The sequence below is a fragment of the Pseudoliparis swirei genome, chromosome 18 (assembly GCF_029220125.1).
Source record: "Pseudoliparis swirei isolate HS2019 ecotype Mariana Trench chromosome 18, NWPU_hadal_v1, whole genome shotgun sequence".
Classification (NCBI taxonomy): domain Eukaryota; kingdom Metazoa; phylum Chordata; class Actinopteri; order Perciformes; family Liparidae; genus Pseudoliparis; species Pseudoliparis swirei.
The window spans coordinates 3,564,927-3,583,042 of NC_079405.1; the positions used below are offsets into that span (position 1 = coordinate 3,564,927).

The 18,116-nt window shown below is 47.1% G+C and overlaps 2 protein-coding genes across 2 annotated transcripts in view; one reads left to right on the top strand and one right to left on the bottom strand.

Annotated features, from left to right (window-relative positions):
• The window catches only part of stab1 (stabilin 1), a 62,427-nt gene that overhangs the window by 34,264 nt on the left and 10,047 nt on the right, over positions 1-18,116 (bottom strand). The window contains exons 12-35 of the mRNA XM_056438527.1: positions 17,273-17,395; positions 13,888-14,025; positions 13,580-13,651; positions 12,571-12,684; positions 12,231-12,284; positions 11,680-11,760; positions 11,410-11,568; positions 10,553-10,615; positions 9,937-10,029; positions 9,598-9,684; positions 9,374-9,485; positions 7,997-8,183; positions 6,790-6,883; positions 6,466-6,624; positions 6,227-6,322; positions 4,714-4,812; positions 4,074-4,121; positions 3,626-3,759; positions 3,388-3,499; positions 2,779-2,856; positions 2,565-2,666; positions 2,352-2,456; positions 755-889; positions 140-268 (exon numbers count right to left, since the gene is read on the bottom strand). Of these exons, the coding sequence (XP_056294502.1) occupies positions 140-268; positions 755-889; positions 2,352-2,456; positions 2,565-2,666; positions 2,779-2,856; positions 3,388-3,499; positions 3,626-3,759; positions 4,074-4,121; positions 4,714-4,812; positions 6,227-6,322; positions 6,466-6,624; positions 6,790-6,883; positions 7,997-8,183; positions 9,374-9,485; positions 9,598-9,684; positions 9,937-10,029; positions 10,553-10,615; positions 11,410-11,568; positions 11,680-11,760; positions 12,231-12,284; positions 12,571-12,684; positions 13,580-13,651; positions 13,888-14,025; positions 17,273-17,395 (2,574 nt within the window). The remainder of the gene's footprint in view (positions 1-139; positions 269-754; positions 890-2,351; positions 2,457-2,564; positions 2,667-2,778; positions 2,857-3,387; positions 3,500-3,625; positions 3,760-4,073; positions 4,122-4,713; positions 4,813-6,226; positions 6,323-6,465; positions 6,625-6,789; positions 6,884-7,996; positions 8,184-9,373; positions 9,486-9,597; positions 9,685-9,936; positions 10,030-10,552; positions 10,616-11,409; positions 11,569-11,679; positions 11,761-12,230; positions 12,285-12,570; positions 12,685-13,579; positions 13,652-13,887; positions 14,026-17,272; positions 17,396-18,116) is intronic.
• LOC130209029 (E3 ubiquitin-protein ligase TRIM35-like) lies at positions 14,048-17,111 on the top strand. The gene has a single exon (XM_056438535.1). The coding sequence runs from the start codon at positions 15,161-15,163 to the stop codon at positions 16,592-16,594; it is 1,434 nt and encodes a 477-aa protein (XP_056294510.1). The 5' UTR covers positions 14,048-15,160; the 3' UTR covers positions 16,595-17,111.

An 18,116-nucleotide genomic window follows, 5' to 3' on the forward strand; every position in this document is an offset into this window, starting at 1 on the left:
TTACTTCATATTTCCTTGTTCTTAGTTTGTACTCTAGGTTGAAATGCACTTATTGTAAGTCGCTTTGGATAAAAGCGTCTGCTAAATGACATGTAATGTAATGTAATCCCCTTTTCCCCCCCCATCCCTCCGTCCTTACGTTGATCTGCAGGTTGACCTGCTTGCTACATCTGTTGCGTCGGGTCTTTAGGACCTGGGGGAGCACGATGATGACGCCGTTCCACGTCTCGGTGACGGAGCCGTTGAGGGGGACGTCGTTCACCGCCGTCTGGAGGGAAGAGAAGAGTCAAGACTCTGAAGACGGACGCGGTGGAAGACCAGACTTTGTGTTTCGCATGTTTTAACATATAAAACTATGAATATGTTATCATGTGTCGAGGTACCCCGTCGGTTTGTTAGATTGATTTCCTTGTTTCCCGTCACCCGTCGTTTTTTTTCTGATTAATTCACCTTTTGACTAGGAAGCTGACATTTCTGTGTCAGGTGTGGGTATCATCACCTGGTAACGCAGGAAACTCTCCCCGGTGAAGAGTTCCTCATAGAAGTGACCGTCCGCACGGACCTCGTTGAAAAAGGGTAAAGATTCCTCCGCAGCTGAATCTCGTGAACTTTGATAAATAAATAAACGAGTCCACGGACGGATTATTTCTCTGCTTTTAGATTAACTGAAAGGTAAGGGTGCCCGGAGGGAAATCAATCCAAAAACAGACACGTCCTCAGTGGTCTGGTCACATGACCGTCCGGCCGCCGTTACCTGGTTGTTGTCGTTCAAGTGGAACTGGACCTGGTAGTCTCTGCCCAGCAGGGTGCTTTTCAGCGTGCCGTCGGCCAGGTGGTCGGGGAAGAGCAGCTCGTTGAGAATCACGTGGTACTTGAACACATCGGGCTCCTGGACACACACACAGGAAGCGGGTTCAACCATTATCAATCCCAAAAATCATGTCATCTCTAAACCGTTTCCCTGCATTCACCCACGACTCGGACCGGTAGCGGACACCAGAACCGACATCTTGTCCCGCCGCTGATAGAGATTAAAGAGTATATAATAAATAGTTATATAATAATAATGCAGGGTTCTTACACATGTTGACCAATGGATTTCCAGGACTTTTCAATGACTTTTCACCAAATTTCCATGACCAAACTGAAATCTCGGTATAAACATGAACAATTTAGAAAATGTTGCGTCTCCAGAGCGTACGCCGGCTTACATTTTGAGCGTCTTTCTTTAAAAAACATATTAATTACTTCAAACTCGGCATAAATGAACACGTGATTATAACAAATTTCCATGACTTTTCCAAAACTTTTATGATGTAAAAATTTTCCATGACTTTTCCAGGCCTGGAAATGAGCATTTTAAAATTCCATGACATTTCCAGGTTTTCCATGACCGTACGAACCCTGATAATGGCCCACGCCTCTGATGTCTGGGTGTGGATGAGATGTCTTCAGCTTTGCAGGCAGCTGAACATCAAGTTAAAGAAATGAATCGACGTGTTTCCATCATTGAACCGATGACCCTCACAGCCAGACGGACCTGGTACCGGGCCTCATGCCATGAACTATAGAAGTGTAAACTGTCACTACAACCACAAACGATGCACATTCCTCCAAAACACTTCGTATAACCGCTCAGAGAAAACAACCAATCATTTTTTTCCCTGTGCAGTGACTTCAACTAATAAACAGAAGAAGGTCTGAGGGGAAATATGAGAAGTCTGAGTTTGATTGACAGCGACAGAAACGACGGAAACAGCACACAGTGAACCGGCGTGCTGCGTGGCGGCCGAAGAGACGCAAGCAGCGACGCTCACGTGCTCAATGTGCACCTTTCCCCAGGTGAGTGCTCATTTAGGGGCTTGTTTAACAGTCTGAAGTTAGGTGAGACGGGGACTTTAGCAGGAAACTGTCGGTCTGGCTCGTCTGATTGGATAGAAGGTGAATGTTGCTGCTTCACGCATGGTTCAGAATGAAGCGATTTGATTGGCTGTCTTCGAAATGGAAAGATGGTGGGCGCCGTCATGAAACCAAAAAATATACATTTATGTTTTTAGGTACCAGATAATTTAAAAAAATGGTGTGTGTGTGAGAGAGAGAGAGAGAGTGTGTGTGTATGTGTGTGAGAGAGAGAGTGTGTGTGTGTATGTGTTTGAGAGAGTGTGTGTGTGTGTGTGTATGTGTGTGAGAGAGAGGGTATGTGTGTCTGTATGTGTGTGTCTGTGTGTGTGAAGGTGTGTGTGTGAAGGTGTGTGTGAGAGTGTGAGATAGAGAGAGTGTGTGTGTGTGTGTAGATGTGTGTGTGAGTGTGAGTGAGAGAGAGCTGGCTGGCTCACATCACCTGGACCTACCAGGAGGGAGGAGTTAGTCGTGCGGAGGTGCTGCTTAATGGCGTCATCTGTCGGCAGCAGGAGCGTGAAATGAAACACGTCCAGGTCATCGGACAGATTGTACAACTGTGAACACACACACACACACACATACACACACACACTCACACTGAAACATAAACAAAGAAGTAACGTTTGAATTCAGACGGAGGAACGGGCGGAGCGATCTCCTACCAGAGCGTAGCGCCTGAACAGAGTGAAGGTGGAGGAGGAGTTGAGGAAGGCCATCAGGGAGGGGGGGTCATGGGGGAGATCTGAGCGCGATGGAACCAGAACCTGAGCACACACACACAAACAAACAAACAAGACAGTGTTCACCCACAGAAGACTGAAAGGTTCTGCTGGTGTTGCGTTTGAGGTCTCATTGAAAGTCTCGGTCGTCTTGTACCCGGTCGATGACGTGGATGAAGCCGTTGATGGCGGGCAGGTTGTGTGTGAGGATGGAGGCGTTTCCAACGCGGAGCACCTGACACACAACATGACAACGGTGAACTCAGGGGAGGAAATGTACAGATTTTCTAGGGGGCAGTTTTTCCCCCACTGACAAAATAAATTGAGGGCACTTGTGAAACAACCTTTGACCTGTGTTAAAAAATAAAAAATAATAAATAATAAATAAAAAGGATATGAGCAATTGTCATAAAAATGGCAATAATAAGACTATTAGGCAGTAATAAGACTATCAGGCAGTAGTCTGCAGATTTAAATTGTTTTCTGAGATTTTTTAAACAAAAAACAAACAATTTTCAATTGTATTCTTATTTCTTTGTGGTTATTTATTGTTATTACAGTTTCAATATATCAGGTTGTGATATTTTTGACCAGATACTCTCAAATTGTGTGCAGTTTGTATTTTTATTTGTTTTATATGTAGTTATTTATGCCTGTTTCCACGTCTTAATTCCTGTTATCGTGGTTGTTTGTTCATCACAGCTGAGCCCTCAGTCTGTGTGAGTGAACCTGAACCCCCCCCCCTCCCCCCCTCCCCCATTCTTACCCCGCTGCTGTTGCTGACCTCCCAGTAGGTGAGGGGGTTCAGGGTCGGCAGCCTGCCGCCCACCATCCTGTCCAGGTCCTCCATGGAGTAGACCCCCGGGAGGATGTGGGCCCTGAGAGACCAGAGACAGACGGGTCAAACTCCCTGATCGTAAACCCCGGAGTTTCCTAATAAAACAGACGATGTAACCGATGATGTCATGACGTTCAACGTCCCCGAGCGCCGTGAGATGACTCACCGCAGGAGTTGAGGCAGGTGGTGCCGGCTGCTCCAGAACGATTCCTCATCAGAACTCAAGTTCCTCATCGCTTCTCTGGACGGAACCAACACGGTGAAGTTCCCATCCAGGTCGTCAGAGAGGTGGCTGTACCTCTGAAACACACACACACGCACACACACACACACACACACACACACACACACACACGCACACACACACACAGTCATAGTACTACGGTAAGTACATTGAAAGGAAACGTTTTACAGACTTTTTTTATGGTTTTGGCTCGTTCAACAAACCAGCGAGCATTTCTGGAGTTCATTTAGATTATAATAAATAACTTTATTGATCCCACCTCGTGGAGAACGACTCGACTTGACTCCGTGTCACGTAGTTCTGAGAGACGAACCACGCCGAACAAAACTTTACTGAGTAACGACAGCGTGAAGAGCAGCTTCATACACACCTGAGTCATCCGGTAGAAACCGTACAGCTTCGGGTTCATGTCCAGCTCCTACACACACACACACACACACACACACACACACACACACACATAGACACACACACACACAGACACAGATGCAGACAGACACACACACACACACCGAGACACAGACGCGCACACACGTACACACACACATACAGAGATAGACGCACACATGCACACGCACACACACATGCACACACAAACACGCACACACACACACAGACGTGCGCACACACAGAGACACACACACGTTCACACGGACACACAAACACACACATGCGCACACACACGTACACGCACACACAGACACAGAGACACAGACACACACACACAGGGTTGTGATATAACTTGAGGCCACATGGCGGCTCTCAGGTGTTATTGGGCTCTGAAAGTTTGTTTTTTCTCACCATTTATATGAAATCAATAGTTGAAGCCGATCAATCTGATAGTTTTGACCTCCATTATTGAGGTCAACAGGCTTGTGTCCAGTTAGATGTGACAGTCAGTTAGATGTGACAGTCAGTTACATAGATGACCTGTTGACCTTCACACGGCGCCCCAGGTGAACAGTCAGGACCCGGACCCCCGTAAAGAGTCACACGGTCCCAACACTCACCTCCAGGAGCGACCCGTAGCAGAGGGACCCGTCTCCGGCGTAGCCGTCGGGACAGATACAGGTGTGAGCCCCGCCCTCCCTAGAGATCACACACTGCGCCTGGAGAGTCACAGGGGAAACTGGCGGTGACGCAACACTGTGTTCTCATTTTGGGAACGCAACGTGTCCCCGGACACGACTGTCGACGGGACGGAGGCATACACACTTTGTGGGTACTGTGAGCGCCACAAACCACACAAACCACACAAACCACACAAACCACACAAACCACCCGCCTCCATCAAGGCGGAGGCCGGAGTCACACGGTGCGGTTCAAAGACGAACACCTAAAGTCATTTATTATAAGTTTCAGCCGGTTGTTATGGCGCTTCTTTCAACGTGTCGCTACGCTGGAGACGTGTTTCAGCATGTGTGTGTGTGTGAGTGAGTGTGCATGTATGTGTGTGGGTGTAGGTGTGTGTGTGAATGAGAGAGAAAGAGAGAGAGTGTATGTGTCTCTATGTGTGTGTGAGAGAGAGGGAGAGAGTGTATGTACGTGTATGTGTGTGTGTGTTTGTGTAAGTGTGAGTGTGAGGGAGAGCGAAAGAGAGAGAGAGTATGTGTGTGTGTATGTGTGTGTGAGAGAGAGAGAGTGATTGTGTGTATGTGTGTGTAGGTGTGTGTGAGAGGGAGAGAGAGGGTGTTTGTGTGTGTATGTGTGTGAGAGAGAGAGAGTGTGTTTGGGTGTGTGTGTGTGTGTGTGTGAGAGAGAGAGTGATTGTGTGTATGTGTGTGTGTAGGTGTGTGTGCGAGTGTGAGAGGGAGAGAGAGGGTGTTTGTGTGTGTATGTGTAGGTGTGAGTGTGAGAGAGAGAGAATGTGTGTGTGCGTGTGTATGTGAGTGTGAGAGAGGGTGTTTGTGTGTGTGTGTATGTGTAGGTGTGTGTGCGAGAGTGAGAGAGAGAGGGTGTTCGTGTGTGTATGTGTAGGTGTGAGTGTGAGAGTGTGTGTGTGTGTGTCTATGTGTCTGAGAGTGTGTGTGTGTGTATGTGTGTGAGAGTGTATGTGTGTGTAGGTGTGTGTGCGAGTGTGAGAGGGAGAGAGAGGGTGTTTGTGTGTGTATGTGTGGGTGTGAGTGTGAGAGAGAGAGTGTGTGTGTGTGTGTGTGTGTGTGTGCGTGTGTGTGAGAGAGTGTGTATGTGTGTGTGCAAGTGTGAGAGGAGAGGTGTTCGTGTGTGTATGTGTGTATGTGTGTGAGTGTGTGTGTGTATGTGTGTGAGTGTGTGTGTATGTGTGTGAGTGTGTGTGTATGTGTGTGAGTGTGTGTGTGTATGTGTGTGTGTATGTGTGCATATGTGTGTGTATGTGTGTATTTGTGTGTGTGTATGTGTGTATGTGTGTGTGTATGTGTGTGTGTATGTGTGTGAGTGTGTGTGTGTGTGTATGTGTGTGAGAGTGTGTGTGTGTGTGTATGTGTGTGAGAGTGTGTGTGTGTGTGTGTATGTGTGTGAGTGTGTGTGTGTGTGTGTGTTTACCAGGTCGTGACAGCCTCCGTTCCTCTTGAGGCAGGGGTTGATGAGGTCACACACAATACCGTTCCCCATGTAGCCTGTTTTACAAACACACTCACTCTGTAAACACACAAACACACACACACACACACACCAGTCAGACAGCTGATTCGTAACTAATTACTAAATTAAACCAACAGGGAGAGAACAAAGGAACGTTGAGTTGATTTCATAATGATTATATTTATCATCTCATGGCCGACCTGTCCGGGTCCGATGTGGTTGCAGTCGCCGTCGACGCTGCAGCCTCCTCGACTCTCCAGCTGACAGTTGTTGATCTCCACACACACTCTGCCGTCACCTGTCCAACCCTCGATGCACACACACGCCACGTTACCGGGACCCACAAACACACACTCGGCCTGCAGGGAGGAGGGGGGAGGAGGGGGGGGGGATGTGTGGTAGATACAGCTTCAGTTTTATACAGATTCAAGGTTAAATTAAATATTAAAGTGTTTGTCACCAACACACCACGGAAAGTAAAATAATTCTCTCACGCACACACGCACACACACACACACACTCACGTTGGAGTGGCAGCCCCCCCGGTCGCTCTTCAGGCAGGGGTTGATGAGAGAACAGGAGTGACCGTCACCCTCGTATCCATCCCGACACGAGCACCTGGTGCAACACACACACACACACACAAAGATGTTGATCAACCAACTGGGTAACAGTAGGAACTGGAGAGTGACTCGTGTTGTGACTCAGCTGCCAAAACGCTGACGACTCCGGAGTGAGAACAACAAAAGGAATCTACAAAAAGATGGAGCCGCTATTTTTGGAGTTTCCCTCCAGCCGACGGCGTCGTCGTCTCGGAGAGGAGGAGACGCGAGGCGCCTCCTCGACGTCGCTTTGAGACGTCTCCCTGGCAGGAGGAGAAGCCGTCGGGTTGAATAATTCAACATGTGTCATGTCAGCTGTCTGGAAACACGACGCAGACCCTCTGCCTTCCACCGTTTCTTCTCAAGCGTGGCAGTGTTTGTTTATTTTAGTGTGCGTGTTATTCCCCAGAACACGAGAGTGGAGCTCGTGGCTCCTCTAACTCGCCAGGGCCGCGCCCATCTTCTAACTCGGCCTTCGTTATGATCTCGGCAACACAGAGAGGAGGAAACTATGGCTCCTTCTCCCCTCCCACCCTCACGGAGCCGCCATATTGGTTTTGATTCCTGTTTTATTTTGAAGTTCACTTCCCTTCCTGCCTTTGTGTGTTTTCCCGCCCTTGTGATTGTCTCCTCTTTGAATCCTCCTGTTTCTAATCTGTCGAGTCCCCCCCCCCCACCATGACACCCTTAAGGTTGTGTATGCTCGTCACGTGACGTTAGCGCATTGACAAAATCTAAAACACAAACATCAAAACCGCCTCTGAATCAAAATTGTAATAATGCAAAGAGACATTTTGTTTGTTTTTTGTTTTGTTTAACCTCCCGCCACTAGGGGGCGTCGGCCACTGTCCATCAAGGCCAATATAATCGTGAGGAGCACTCGGGTGCAGGAACACACCATGGTGTTACCGTGGGAGAACAGGCGACAATGTGTTTGGGATTTCTTGCATTTTTTGGGAGCATACAACTGGGTGTGGACGAGCGATGTATATTTTGGTTTGTGTTGGAAGCCGCACGACTTTATAAATAAATAACTCCAAGCTGCACGTTGCATTTGTTGCTGCAGGCCTCAAACACTAAACCTCCACCCTCCACCATGTCTTTGATAAGCACCGGGGTCACTACGCACGTGGTCTGCAGGCCTGTGTGCGTGCAGTACGCGTGGATGTGGCAGTGCTCCTGCAGCCCGTCGGCGTTGCACGCCGTGGCCGTCTGGTCGCAGCCGTCTCCGGAGTAACCGTCCGTACAGGATCCTCTCCGACACGCGCCGCCGCTGCCCGGACGGTTGTCACACACGCCGTGGACACAGTGACACTCTGAAGACACACAAACAAAACGCACACACAAGTTGTGTGAAAAGCGACTCGGGTCACGGTAGCGGAACAATAGCTTCCTCGGGGTTCACAGACGTTGTTTTGGACCAATGGGGTTCCAGGACTTTAAACCAAATTTCCAGGACCAAACATTTTGTGAAATCTCGGTGTAAACATGAAAAAGTGAGAACATTTAGTATTTAAACTAACAATAAGAATACTAAAGCATACAGTAAATAACCTAAAATGACTCAAATGAATAAGAGACAATAGTTTGATTAAAAGAATAAAGTTTATATTTATAAAAACTTGCGCCGCATGTATGAGAGAGCGTACGCCGGCTTATATTTTGAGCGTCTTTCTTTTAAAAATATGTTAATTATTTTAAACTCAGCGTAAATGAACATATGACTATAACAAATACTTCCATTATTTTTCCAAAACTTTTAGATTTACATTTTTTAAATGACTTTTCAAGGCCTGGAAATAAACCATTTTAACATTCCATGACTTTTCCAGGTCTTCCATGATCGTACGAACCCTGTTTGTTCACAATTATTTACATTTTTAATTGCAACAGACTGTTTTCCAATTTACACACCTCAACATTACCCTCCAGGATGCCATGTTATAATCATGGTCCCCACAGGACGGACCCTACACCGTGGTGACCGACTAATCTTCCCACTCTTGGTTTTATAACCAAACTAGAATGGGCACTCGGTAGAGCGCATACCTTCTCATATCACAAGATTGGGCATTGAATTATGAACATTTTGGCATTAGTTGCATGCCAAATGGATAAAAATTGGCCGTGATATGGTAAAAAGAAGATTTCGACCTTTTCATGACCTTGACCTTTGACCCGATCGATCCCAAAATCTAATCAAATGGTCCCCGGATAATAACCAATCATCCCACCAAATTTCATGCGATTCAGTTTAATACTTTTGGAGTTATGCGAGTAACACGCATACAAATAAAGAAATAAATAAACGGCGATCAAAACATTACCTTCCGCATTTTCAATGCGAAAGGTAATAACTGCTGACTAATGACATTCCCATCAGCCTGTCCAACATCACTATATGTACTGCCATGTTTCCACTATCCAGGGCCCTTAAATGTGACCCAACAGAATAAGGAGTAAGTGGGCCGGTGCAGAGGTTGCTCTCCAGGTGAGGAGACGCTACCTTCGTCACAGCGTTCTCCGTGCTTGGATGGATCTGCGCAGATGTGGCAGGCGACACCCTTGAGTCCCGGCTGACAGCTGCACGAGCCGTTGCCATGGATGCCGTCAAAACACTGCATGAGGGTGAAGGAAAAAAAAAGAAAGAAGAGGAAAAAGATCCGTACATTGAAAAAAAAAAAAACGTGTCGGTTTGCGGCGACGGAGCGCTCGGCGCACGCCGCTCACCGTTCCTTTGTCGTAGCACGGATGCCGGAAGCCTCCGATGCACGGCCGACAGTCGGGACCGTAGAAACCTTTACAGCACTGTACCACCTGTCAATCACACACACACATTAAAACAGAAAGATACTACATACTATACTATTTCAACATTTGACGACCTGAACCGTAAAACCATCGACTTCTTTCTTTCAATCTTTTTATTTTAAGTTTTTACAAGTTTCACATTGCCAGACAACGAATAAATACGAGGACAGAAATTGAACATAAATCATCCTCCTCCATATTGAACTATGACGATTGTGTTTACATCTTCTCGTGAGACGGAGGAAGCCGAAGTCTCACCGTTTTGGTGGCGTTGCAGAATTTGGAGCAGCCTTTGCTGAGCGTGGGCCTGAGGGGCGAGGTGACGTAATCACAGCCGATCTGATGACTGGCCTGGAGGCGGAACCACAGGTGTGTTAGCTGCCCGGCGGCGGCCATTGTGAAAAAGAACATCGTGGAAACGCCTGAATAAAGCACGACTTCTGGAATGTGGATCGATCGGAAACATATAATTATTTGGCAAAAAGAATGTAATAGAGTATTTGATTATCACACCAGGTCAATTAAAGTAAAGAAAATAACCTACAGTCCCATATTCTGTGTTGAACCTTTAAGTTTTTTATTTATCTGACTTCAATTATAATTATTACCTGTGCTATTACTATGTGACCTTTGACCTTTGACCTTTGGTCATAGGTCACATACCAAGTCTCATATACTAGTCTTTGTTGTTTACTGCTACTGGCTTACACAACCATGACAATAACAACCTCTTCATCTTTATTGTTTCTCCTGAATGCTCCTCCGTGGATCCACCTGACACTTGATCTCCTTCATGAATATGTTCCTCTCTGCCCCCGGAGGCCTCTGGAGGCGAGTGTAGGACAGATGTTGCGGTAACAATGACGTGTTTTACCATTTCCGCGGTGCCGTCCGGACACGAGGTCTCGTAGAGGTAACTGCAGTGAACACACGGACTCTGGCGACAACAACGAGTTCAACTCATCACAAGTCCAGCAGCAGTTTCATCAGAAAACTGTTTCAATCTCACAATTGTGTGTGTAAAATATAAATTAGCGAACTAATGTTAGCCGCTGTGTGTGTCTGTCTGTATCTGTGTGTGTCTGAGTGTGTGTGTATGTGTGTGTGTGTGTGTCTGTTTCTGTGTGTATTTCTGTGTATGTGTGTGTCTGTCTATGTGTGTGTGTCTGTGTGTGTCTGTGTGCATCTATGTGTGTGTGTGACTGTGTGTGTGTCTGTGTCTGTTTGTGTGTATTTCTGTGTATTGCTATGTGTGTGTGTGTGTCTGTTTCTGTGTGTGTTTCTTTCTGTGTGTGTGTATGTATGTGTGTGTGTATGTGTGTCTGTGTGTATGTATGTATGTGTGTCTATATGTGTCTGTTTGTCTGTTTGTGTGTGTTTATGTTTCTGTGTGTGTGTGTCTGTGTGTGGTTCTGAGTGTATTTCTGTGTGTGTGTGTGTGTCTGTGTGTACGTGTATGTCTGTGAGTGTATGTTTATGTGTGTGTTTCTGTGTGTTTGTCTGTGTGTCGTTCTAGTGTATTTCTGTGTCTGTGTGTGTGTGTCTGTGTGTGTATGTGTATATGTGTGTTTCTATGTGTGTGTGTGTGTGTGTGTCTATGTGTGTGTATGTGTATATGTGTATTTCTGTGTCTGTGTGTGTATGAATGTGTCTGTGTGTGTATGTGTATATGTGTGTTTCTGTGTGTGTGTGCATTTATGTGTGTGTGTGTGTGTGTCCTGCTCCACTCACCACGACGATTTTGCTCTCGATGACATCACAGCGGTGCGGCAGGATGGGAAGGATGGAGGGCGGGAACAGGAGCCCGTCGATCATGTGGATGATCCCATTGGACGCCACGATGTTGGTGCTCGTCAGATGGACGCCCTTTTCGCCCAATAGGATCTCACCCTGGAGACAGAAAGGCGGAACGGGGGCGGGAGCAGCAGCGCTCATCAATTAGACTCGCAAAACAAACCATATCATGAGCAACGCCGTCAAGAGCGAACCAGAGACACTTACGTCATCAGACACGGTGACGCTGACGATCTGATTGGCCATCGTCTGGAACTGCGTGAGAGCGGTTAACTCGTCGACGGTCAGCTAGAGAGAACAATGACAACGTGGCGATACTTAGTGCCTCAAAAGACGCTACATCTGTAATTCAGAGCATCCGTATAGATGCAAACAACTTGTCTCCATGTAAAGAAGCCAGGCAGTCGCCATGTTGAGAGCCATGTGGAGCACTGACGGTGACCTTAAAGGAAAAGGTCATGGGGGTCGTTCAATCTTAAGATGATGACATTTATTGAGGACTAAAGTATTGGAAGGATTGTTATTTCTTTGAATGCCTTCTTCACAAGCAGAGGACAAAAAAGACAAAAAGGAAGAAAGAACCAAGAATGAAAACGTCTTTCCTCTTTTACGATTGTAATCTGATTGAAACATACACACAAAAAATGAAAATACTTGTTCTTTTATCACTGTATACCATATTGTGCATTATCAATAAAGTATATAGGAAAAAAAAAGAAAAGAAAATGACAACGTGATGCTGGGTTGAGGAGTCTTACCATCGCCTGGGAGAACACGTGGTGCCTGAGAAGCTCCTGCAGTTTATATTTGGCCTTGAAAAAGAAAAGAATATCATGAAAAGTTCCTGCATTAGCATAATAATCGCTAAAAGGACGAACAATTGGTAACTGGGGAGGTAGTAAAAAGAAAATAATAATATTATAAATGAACTGCAATAGGTTCAAATGGTTTTGGGGTCGGGAAGTTTTAGAGTGTTTAGTTTCAGACAATTACAAAGTATTTTCATGGAATACGTTGATAATAAGAAATGCATAATTTAAGGTGACCTGTATGTTAATAATAACAAATAACACTCCAACAGGTGCTGGTTGCACCTACTTCGTGCATCATGTACAAGATGCTGCCGTCTCTGGATTCGTCCACAGCGTCGTTGGTGGGGACGAACACAGTCAGGGGACCTGGACCCCGCAAGGGGGGCGCAGACCCGCAGTTCTACACACACACACACACACACACACACACACACACACACACACACTCTGATGAGACACACACACACACTTCTATACACACACAGACACACACACTGGTGGTCAGGAGAGAGAATGCAGGTTTAAGACATGAAGCAGACTTCTATACAACCAGAGGAGTCGCCCCCTGGTGGTCAGGAGAGAGAATGCAGGTTTAACACATGAAGCATAGACTTCTATACAACCAGAGGAGTCGTCCCCTGGTGGTCAGGAGAGAAAATGCAACTTTAACACATGAAGCATATACTTCTATACAACCAGAGGAGTCGCCCCCTGGTGGTCAGTAGAGAGAATGCAGGTTTAAAACATGAAGCAGAGACTTCTATACAACCAGAGGAGTCGCCCCCTAGTGGTCAGGAGAGAGAATGCAGGTTTAAGACATGAAGCAGACTTGTATACAACCAGAGGAGTCGCCCCTGGTGGTCAGGAGAGAGAATGCAGCTTTAACACATGAAGCACAGACTTCTATACAACCAGAGGAGTCGCCCCCTGGTGGTCAGGAGAGAGAATGCAGCTTTAAGACACTCCCACATTGTCTTCACTCTTCAGAATCGGAGGTTGCCGCCTGGCCTCAGTTCACCAGCGGTCGGCAGACACAAGCACAACGCCGTTGTTGGATAGACGACGGTCGGCGCTCTACACCAGAGAGTTTATTCATGAATAGTTATCCCTGCCGGCTCAAACCCCTGAAAGACCTGCTGTGCCTAGATACGGTTGCTAAGCTGTGATTGGACAATCAGCGTTCGGGAGAGGAGAATCAGGTCTGCTTCATCGTCCTGACCAACAACGATCAACTGATTTCTTCTCACTTGGGAATGTACCCAATCATCTGTGGACGTCCAGAAGAAAATACTCACATCGACCAGCGACAGGAAGCGGTTGAATTTGTCGTCCTTGGTCAGAATCTCTCCGATCGTTAAATCAACAAACTGCACACAAGAAGAAGATGAAGAAGATAAGAAGAAGAAGAGGAGAAAAAAAGGAATAAGGAGATAAGAAGAAGAGGAAGGAGAAAAGAAGAAGATAAGAAGAAGGAGATTAGAAGACGAGGAAGAAGAAGAGGTAGGAGATAAGAAGAAGATAAGACAAAGAAAAGGAAGAAGAAAGAGATAAGAAGTAGAAGACGAAGACAAAGACGAAGACGAAGAAGAAGAGTTTCACTCACCCGCTCGTCTCGAGGAGTCTTGTCTGTCAGAGTGTTTGTGATTGGCCGGTCGATGATGTGGATGATCCCATTGGCTGCTGGCAGGTCCTGCTGGATGACGGTGTACAGCCTGCTGGGGTTTTCCATCAGGATGAACCTCTAGTGAGCCGGAGACACGACCTGGGGTCAGCTGACGGACACGTGAAGACAACTCGTAACACGCCTGACGGTGGAGTCTGACCTCAAAACAATGACAGACAAAATGTAACTTGTGCACATTCAGACGGGGAGCTCCCATTGGTCCAAACGTTCTCGCATTTAAAAAGAAAGAAAGAAAAGGAAACGATGTCGTCTATATCGGGGGTTACAGGACAAATCTGATTAACATCATCTCTGATTTGCTTTATGGGACTATTTCATATTTTACTTTCAATGTATTGACGTATAATAATGAAAGATAATAATGAATGAAACACGATCGACCGTCAGTCTAATTTAACTAAACTAAACAGATCAACCAAACACATTCCTAATGCTGCCGTCCCAGCCGGTACACATAGTAAACACAAACATCGTCCCACATTGAGAGCGCGTGCTCCGCTCCACTTGAACGTGTCGAAGGCCACTCTCGACCCGAGGGGGAACGCTTCTTAATCTCATCTGAAAGGTCGTTGCAACGCTTTAGAAATGTGAATTAATCATCAATGTTTAACGGGGAACCTCAATCTCAATATGACGGCTGACACATGACCGCATTCGTTAAAATGTTCTTCAACACAATGTTATCGTATTTTTTATTCTTTCTCGTAAAGTGCTTTAGTTATTTATTTCGTCATTCGTATTCAAATGCGTGTCTTAGAAAGCAAGTCGCAGTGTTTTTTTTAACTTTATCTTTCTCTCCTTCTATTCTTCATGTTACGATCCTACAAATGAAGCTCTGGTCTGAGTCGTCGTCGGTGTCTGTCAGTCATGACTTCAGCCGGTCTCTTCTTCTCTTCACACGTGATCTGTTGATGATGAATCTGTTCTCGATTAAGCTCCGCCCCCTTTTGACGCAACAACAGACCTAACAAGGAAACAGCTTTTCCTTCCTTGTGCCTGAGAGAAGAGAAACGCGAGTCGTCGATAATCGCCTCGCGCGAGCGTCTGCAGCAGGTAGAACTGGAACGACTGAACTTCAACTTTCCGCACGGCGGACGGGGCGAGGCGCGACAGACGTGAAGTGAAAGTGACTTTCTAGTCCGACTGGCTTTCCGTTCCGCTCGCAGCGTTTGCGGCTTCACTCGGAGACAAAATGTCTTGCGGGCCGGAAGAGGACCTCTGCTGCTCCGTCTGCTGTGAGCTCTTCAGGAACCCCGTGGTCCTGTCGTGCAGCCACAGCTTCTGCAAGGAGTGTCTGACCTCGTGGTGGAGAATGAAACCGACGCGAGAGTGTCCGGTGTGTAAGAGGAGATCGTCAAAGAGCGATCCGCCGCGCAACTTGGCCTTGAAGAACCTGTCCGAGGCCTTTTCAAAAAAGGGGCGGGGCCAGAGCGCTCCGGAGACCCTGTGCGGCCTGCACTCCGAGAAGTTCAGACTCTTCTGCCTGGACCATCGGGAGCTGGTGTGTGTCGTGTGCAGAGACTCGAGGCGACACGCCGACCACAGGTTCAAACCCGTCGACGAAGCCGCACAAGATTTTAAAACGGAGATCCGGGAGTCCCTGAAGCCCCTGAAGGAGAAACTGAAGCTGTTTGAAGACGCCAAAGCGAACTGCGATCAAACGGCAGCGCACGTCGAGGTCCAGGCCCGACGAGCAGAGAGCCACATCAAGGAGCAGATTAAGAAGCTCCACCGGTTCCTGGAGGAGGAAGAGGAGGCCAGGATCTCTGCTGTGAGGGAGGAAGAGAAGCAGAAGAGGGGGGCGATGAAGGAGAAGACGGCGGCTCTGAGCAGAGAGATCGCGGCGCTTTCAGCCGGCGTCGGCGCCGCGGAGGACGAGCTGAGAGCCGACGACATCCAGTTCCTCGGCGGCTACGCAGCCACGGCGGAGAGAGTCCAGCGGCGCCCCCTGCTGGAGGATCCACAGCTGGAGGATCCACAGCTGCCCGCCGGAGCTCTGCTAGACGAGGCCAAACACCTGGGCAACCTGAGCTTCAACATCTGGAGCAAGATGCAGGACGTGGTCTCCTACGCTCCCGTGGTTCTGGACCCGAACACGGCCGACTCGGAACTGGTCGTGTCCACCGACCTGACCGGCGTGACGTCCGGGAAAGGACGGCGGCTTCCGGAAAACGCGGAGCGGACCAGATTCCCGTGCTCCGTGCTGGGCTCCGAAGGCTTCGACTCGGGGTCTCACAGCTGGGACCTCGAGGTGGGCGACAACGCGGACTGGGAACTGGGCGTGTTGGGAGAAGACGTGCAGACGGACGGACGCCTGCGCTCCGCACTGTGGAGGATTCAGTTCTCCGGCGGTAAACTCACGGCGTTCGCCACGTCGGATCGGGAGAAAGATCTGCCGGAGATGAAGGAGCTCCGGAGGGTCAGAGTTCACCTGGACTTCTCCAGAGGAAGGCTGTCGTTCGGCGATCTCGATACCAGAGCACACATTCACACCTTCAAACACGGCTTCAAGGACACCGTGTTCCCGTATGTTTACACTGAGGATCCCCTCCCGCTGAAGATTCTGCCAGTGAAGGTCACCGTGAAGGTCGAAAGGTTTACACTTACCGAATGCATCTGGGAATAGAATTCCCCATTTCTCACCAGGAGTAATCTTTTTTTTTAAAGTTCAACAACTTATTTCTTTGTGTTGAATGAAATAAGCTAAACTTGTTCAAATGCATCGTGTTTAATTATCCAAAATGTTTAAATGGATACGGTTTGTGATTTTTGGGCGATATAAATGAATTTGATTTGAAGATTATGAATCTGACCACACAACTTTCGACGGACGCATTTCAGTTAGAAATGATGGATATTAGATCCCAAAGCTCATGTTGACGTTGTGTCTTTACTTTGTTTGTGTGAATCAATTCCCGTTGAAACTGGAATTGAAACTGTAAAATTACTTTTTAAGGAACTGTAAGTCGAGCGGCAGACGGGTGATATTAAAAATGTGTTCTTCCATGTTAACAGTACGACATTAAAGGGAAAATAAAAAATATCTAATGAATTACTGAAGCATAAACCAAATCAATAGTCTCTGTTTTAACCCCTGTATTATTCTGATTATGGGACCAATAAAAATGAAGTTAACAAACGTCCTCGTGAAGTTTTCATTAGTGAGATCTCAGAGATATTTGTTCAGCTCCTGAACATTCAAACTGCAGTTTAAGGGTTTTAAGTTCATTAGAACTAAACACTAATAGTAAAACTTTGCCATCTCGTTCAGAGTTGAATATTGTTGTTGTTGTTGTTGTTGTACCTTGTTGTCTTTGCCCCTCCACCTGGACCCCCCGTACAGGGTGAAGTCTCGTCCCTCCAGGTCCTTGTAGAGGTGCTGACCCAGGATCAGGTGGTTTTTACACATCAGCTCCTCGTTCGCACCCTAGGAGACACGTGTTAGTGAGCACATACATTAATATTATTATTATTATTATTATTAATTAATCTAGTTAAGTTCATCTGAACGCTCTCCTTTCAAAAATCTACAAAATGAAAATGTTTAAATGCTCAAAACTGGAAACATTTAACAAAAGCTATAAACCGTGAATGAAGAGAATCCAACAGAAATTTCACTCAGAGAAGGAAGGAAGGAAGGAAGGAAAGAACGGAAGGAAGGAACGGAAGGCAAGGAGTCAATGAGTCGAGGAGGCAAGGGAAGAAAGGTAGGCAAGGAGGCAAGGGAGATAGGAAAGAAGGCAGGCAAAGAGGCAATGAAGGAAGGCAGGCAGGCAAGAAGGCAAGTAAGATAGGAAGAAAGGAAGGATCGAAAGGAAGGAAGGCAGTTAGGAAAGGAAGGAAGACAGACAAGGAGGCAAGGAAGATAGCAAGGAAAGAAGGAAGGAAAGGAGGAAGGGAGGCAGGTAAGGAAGGAAGGCAGGTAGGCAAGGAAAGAAGGAAGAAAGGCAAGCAAGGAGGCAAGGAAGGAAAGGAACAAAAGGAAAGGAACGTGGAAGACGTGCCGGGGGTGCTCTCGGGTACACATCGGTGATGTGACCCAGTGGATCAAAGTGTGTTGCGGGTCTTAAAGGAGATTTATTCAGACGTCACGGATGATTCCTTTTCCCTCCGGAGCCTCGGATGCGTCTCATTGTCTGATCTTTGTC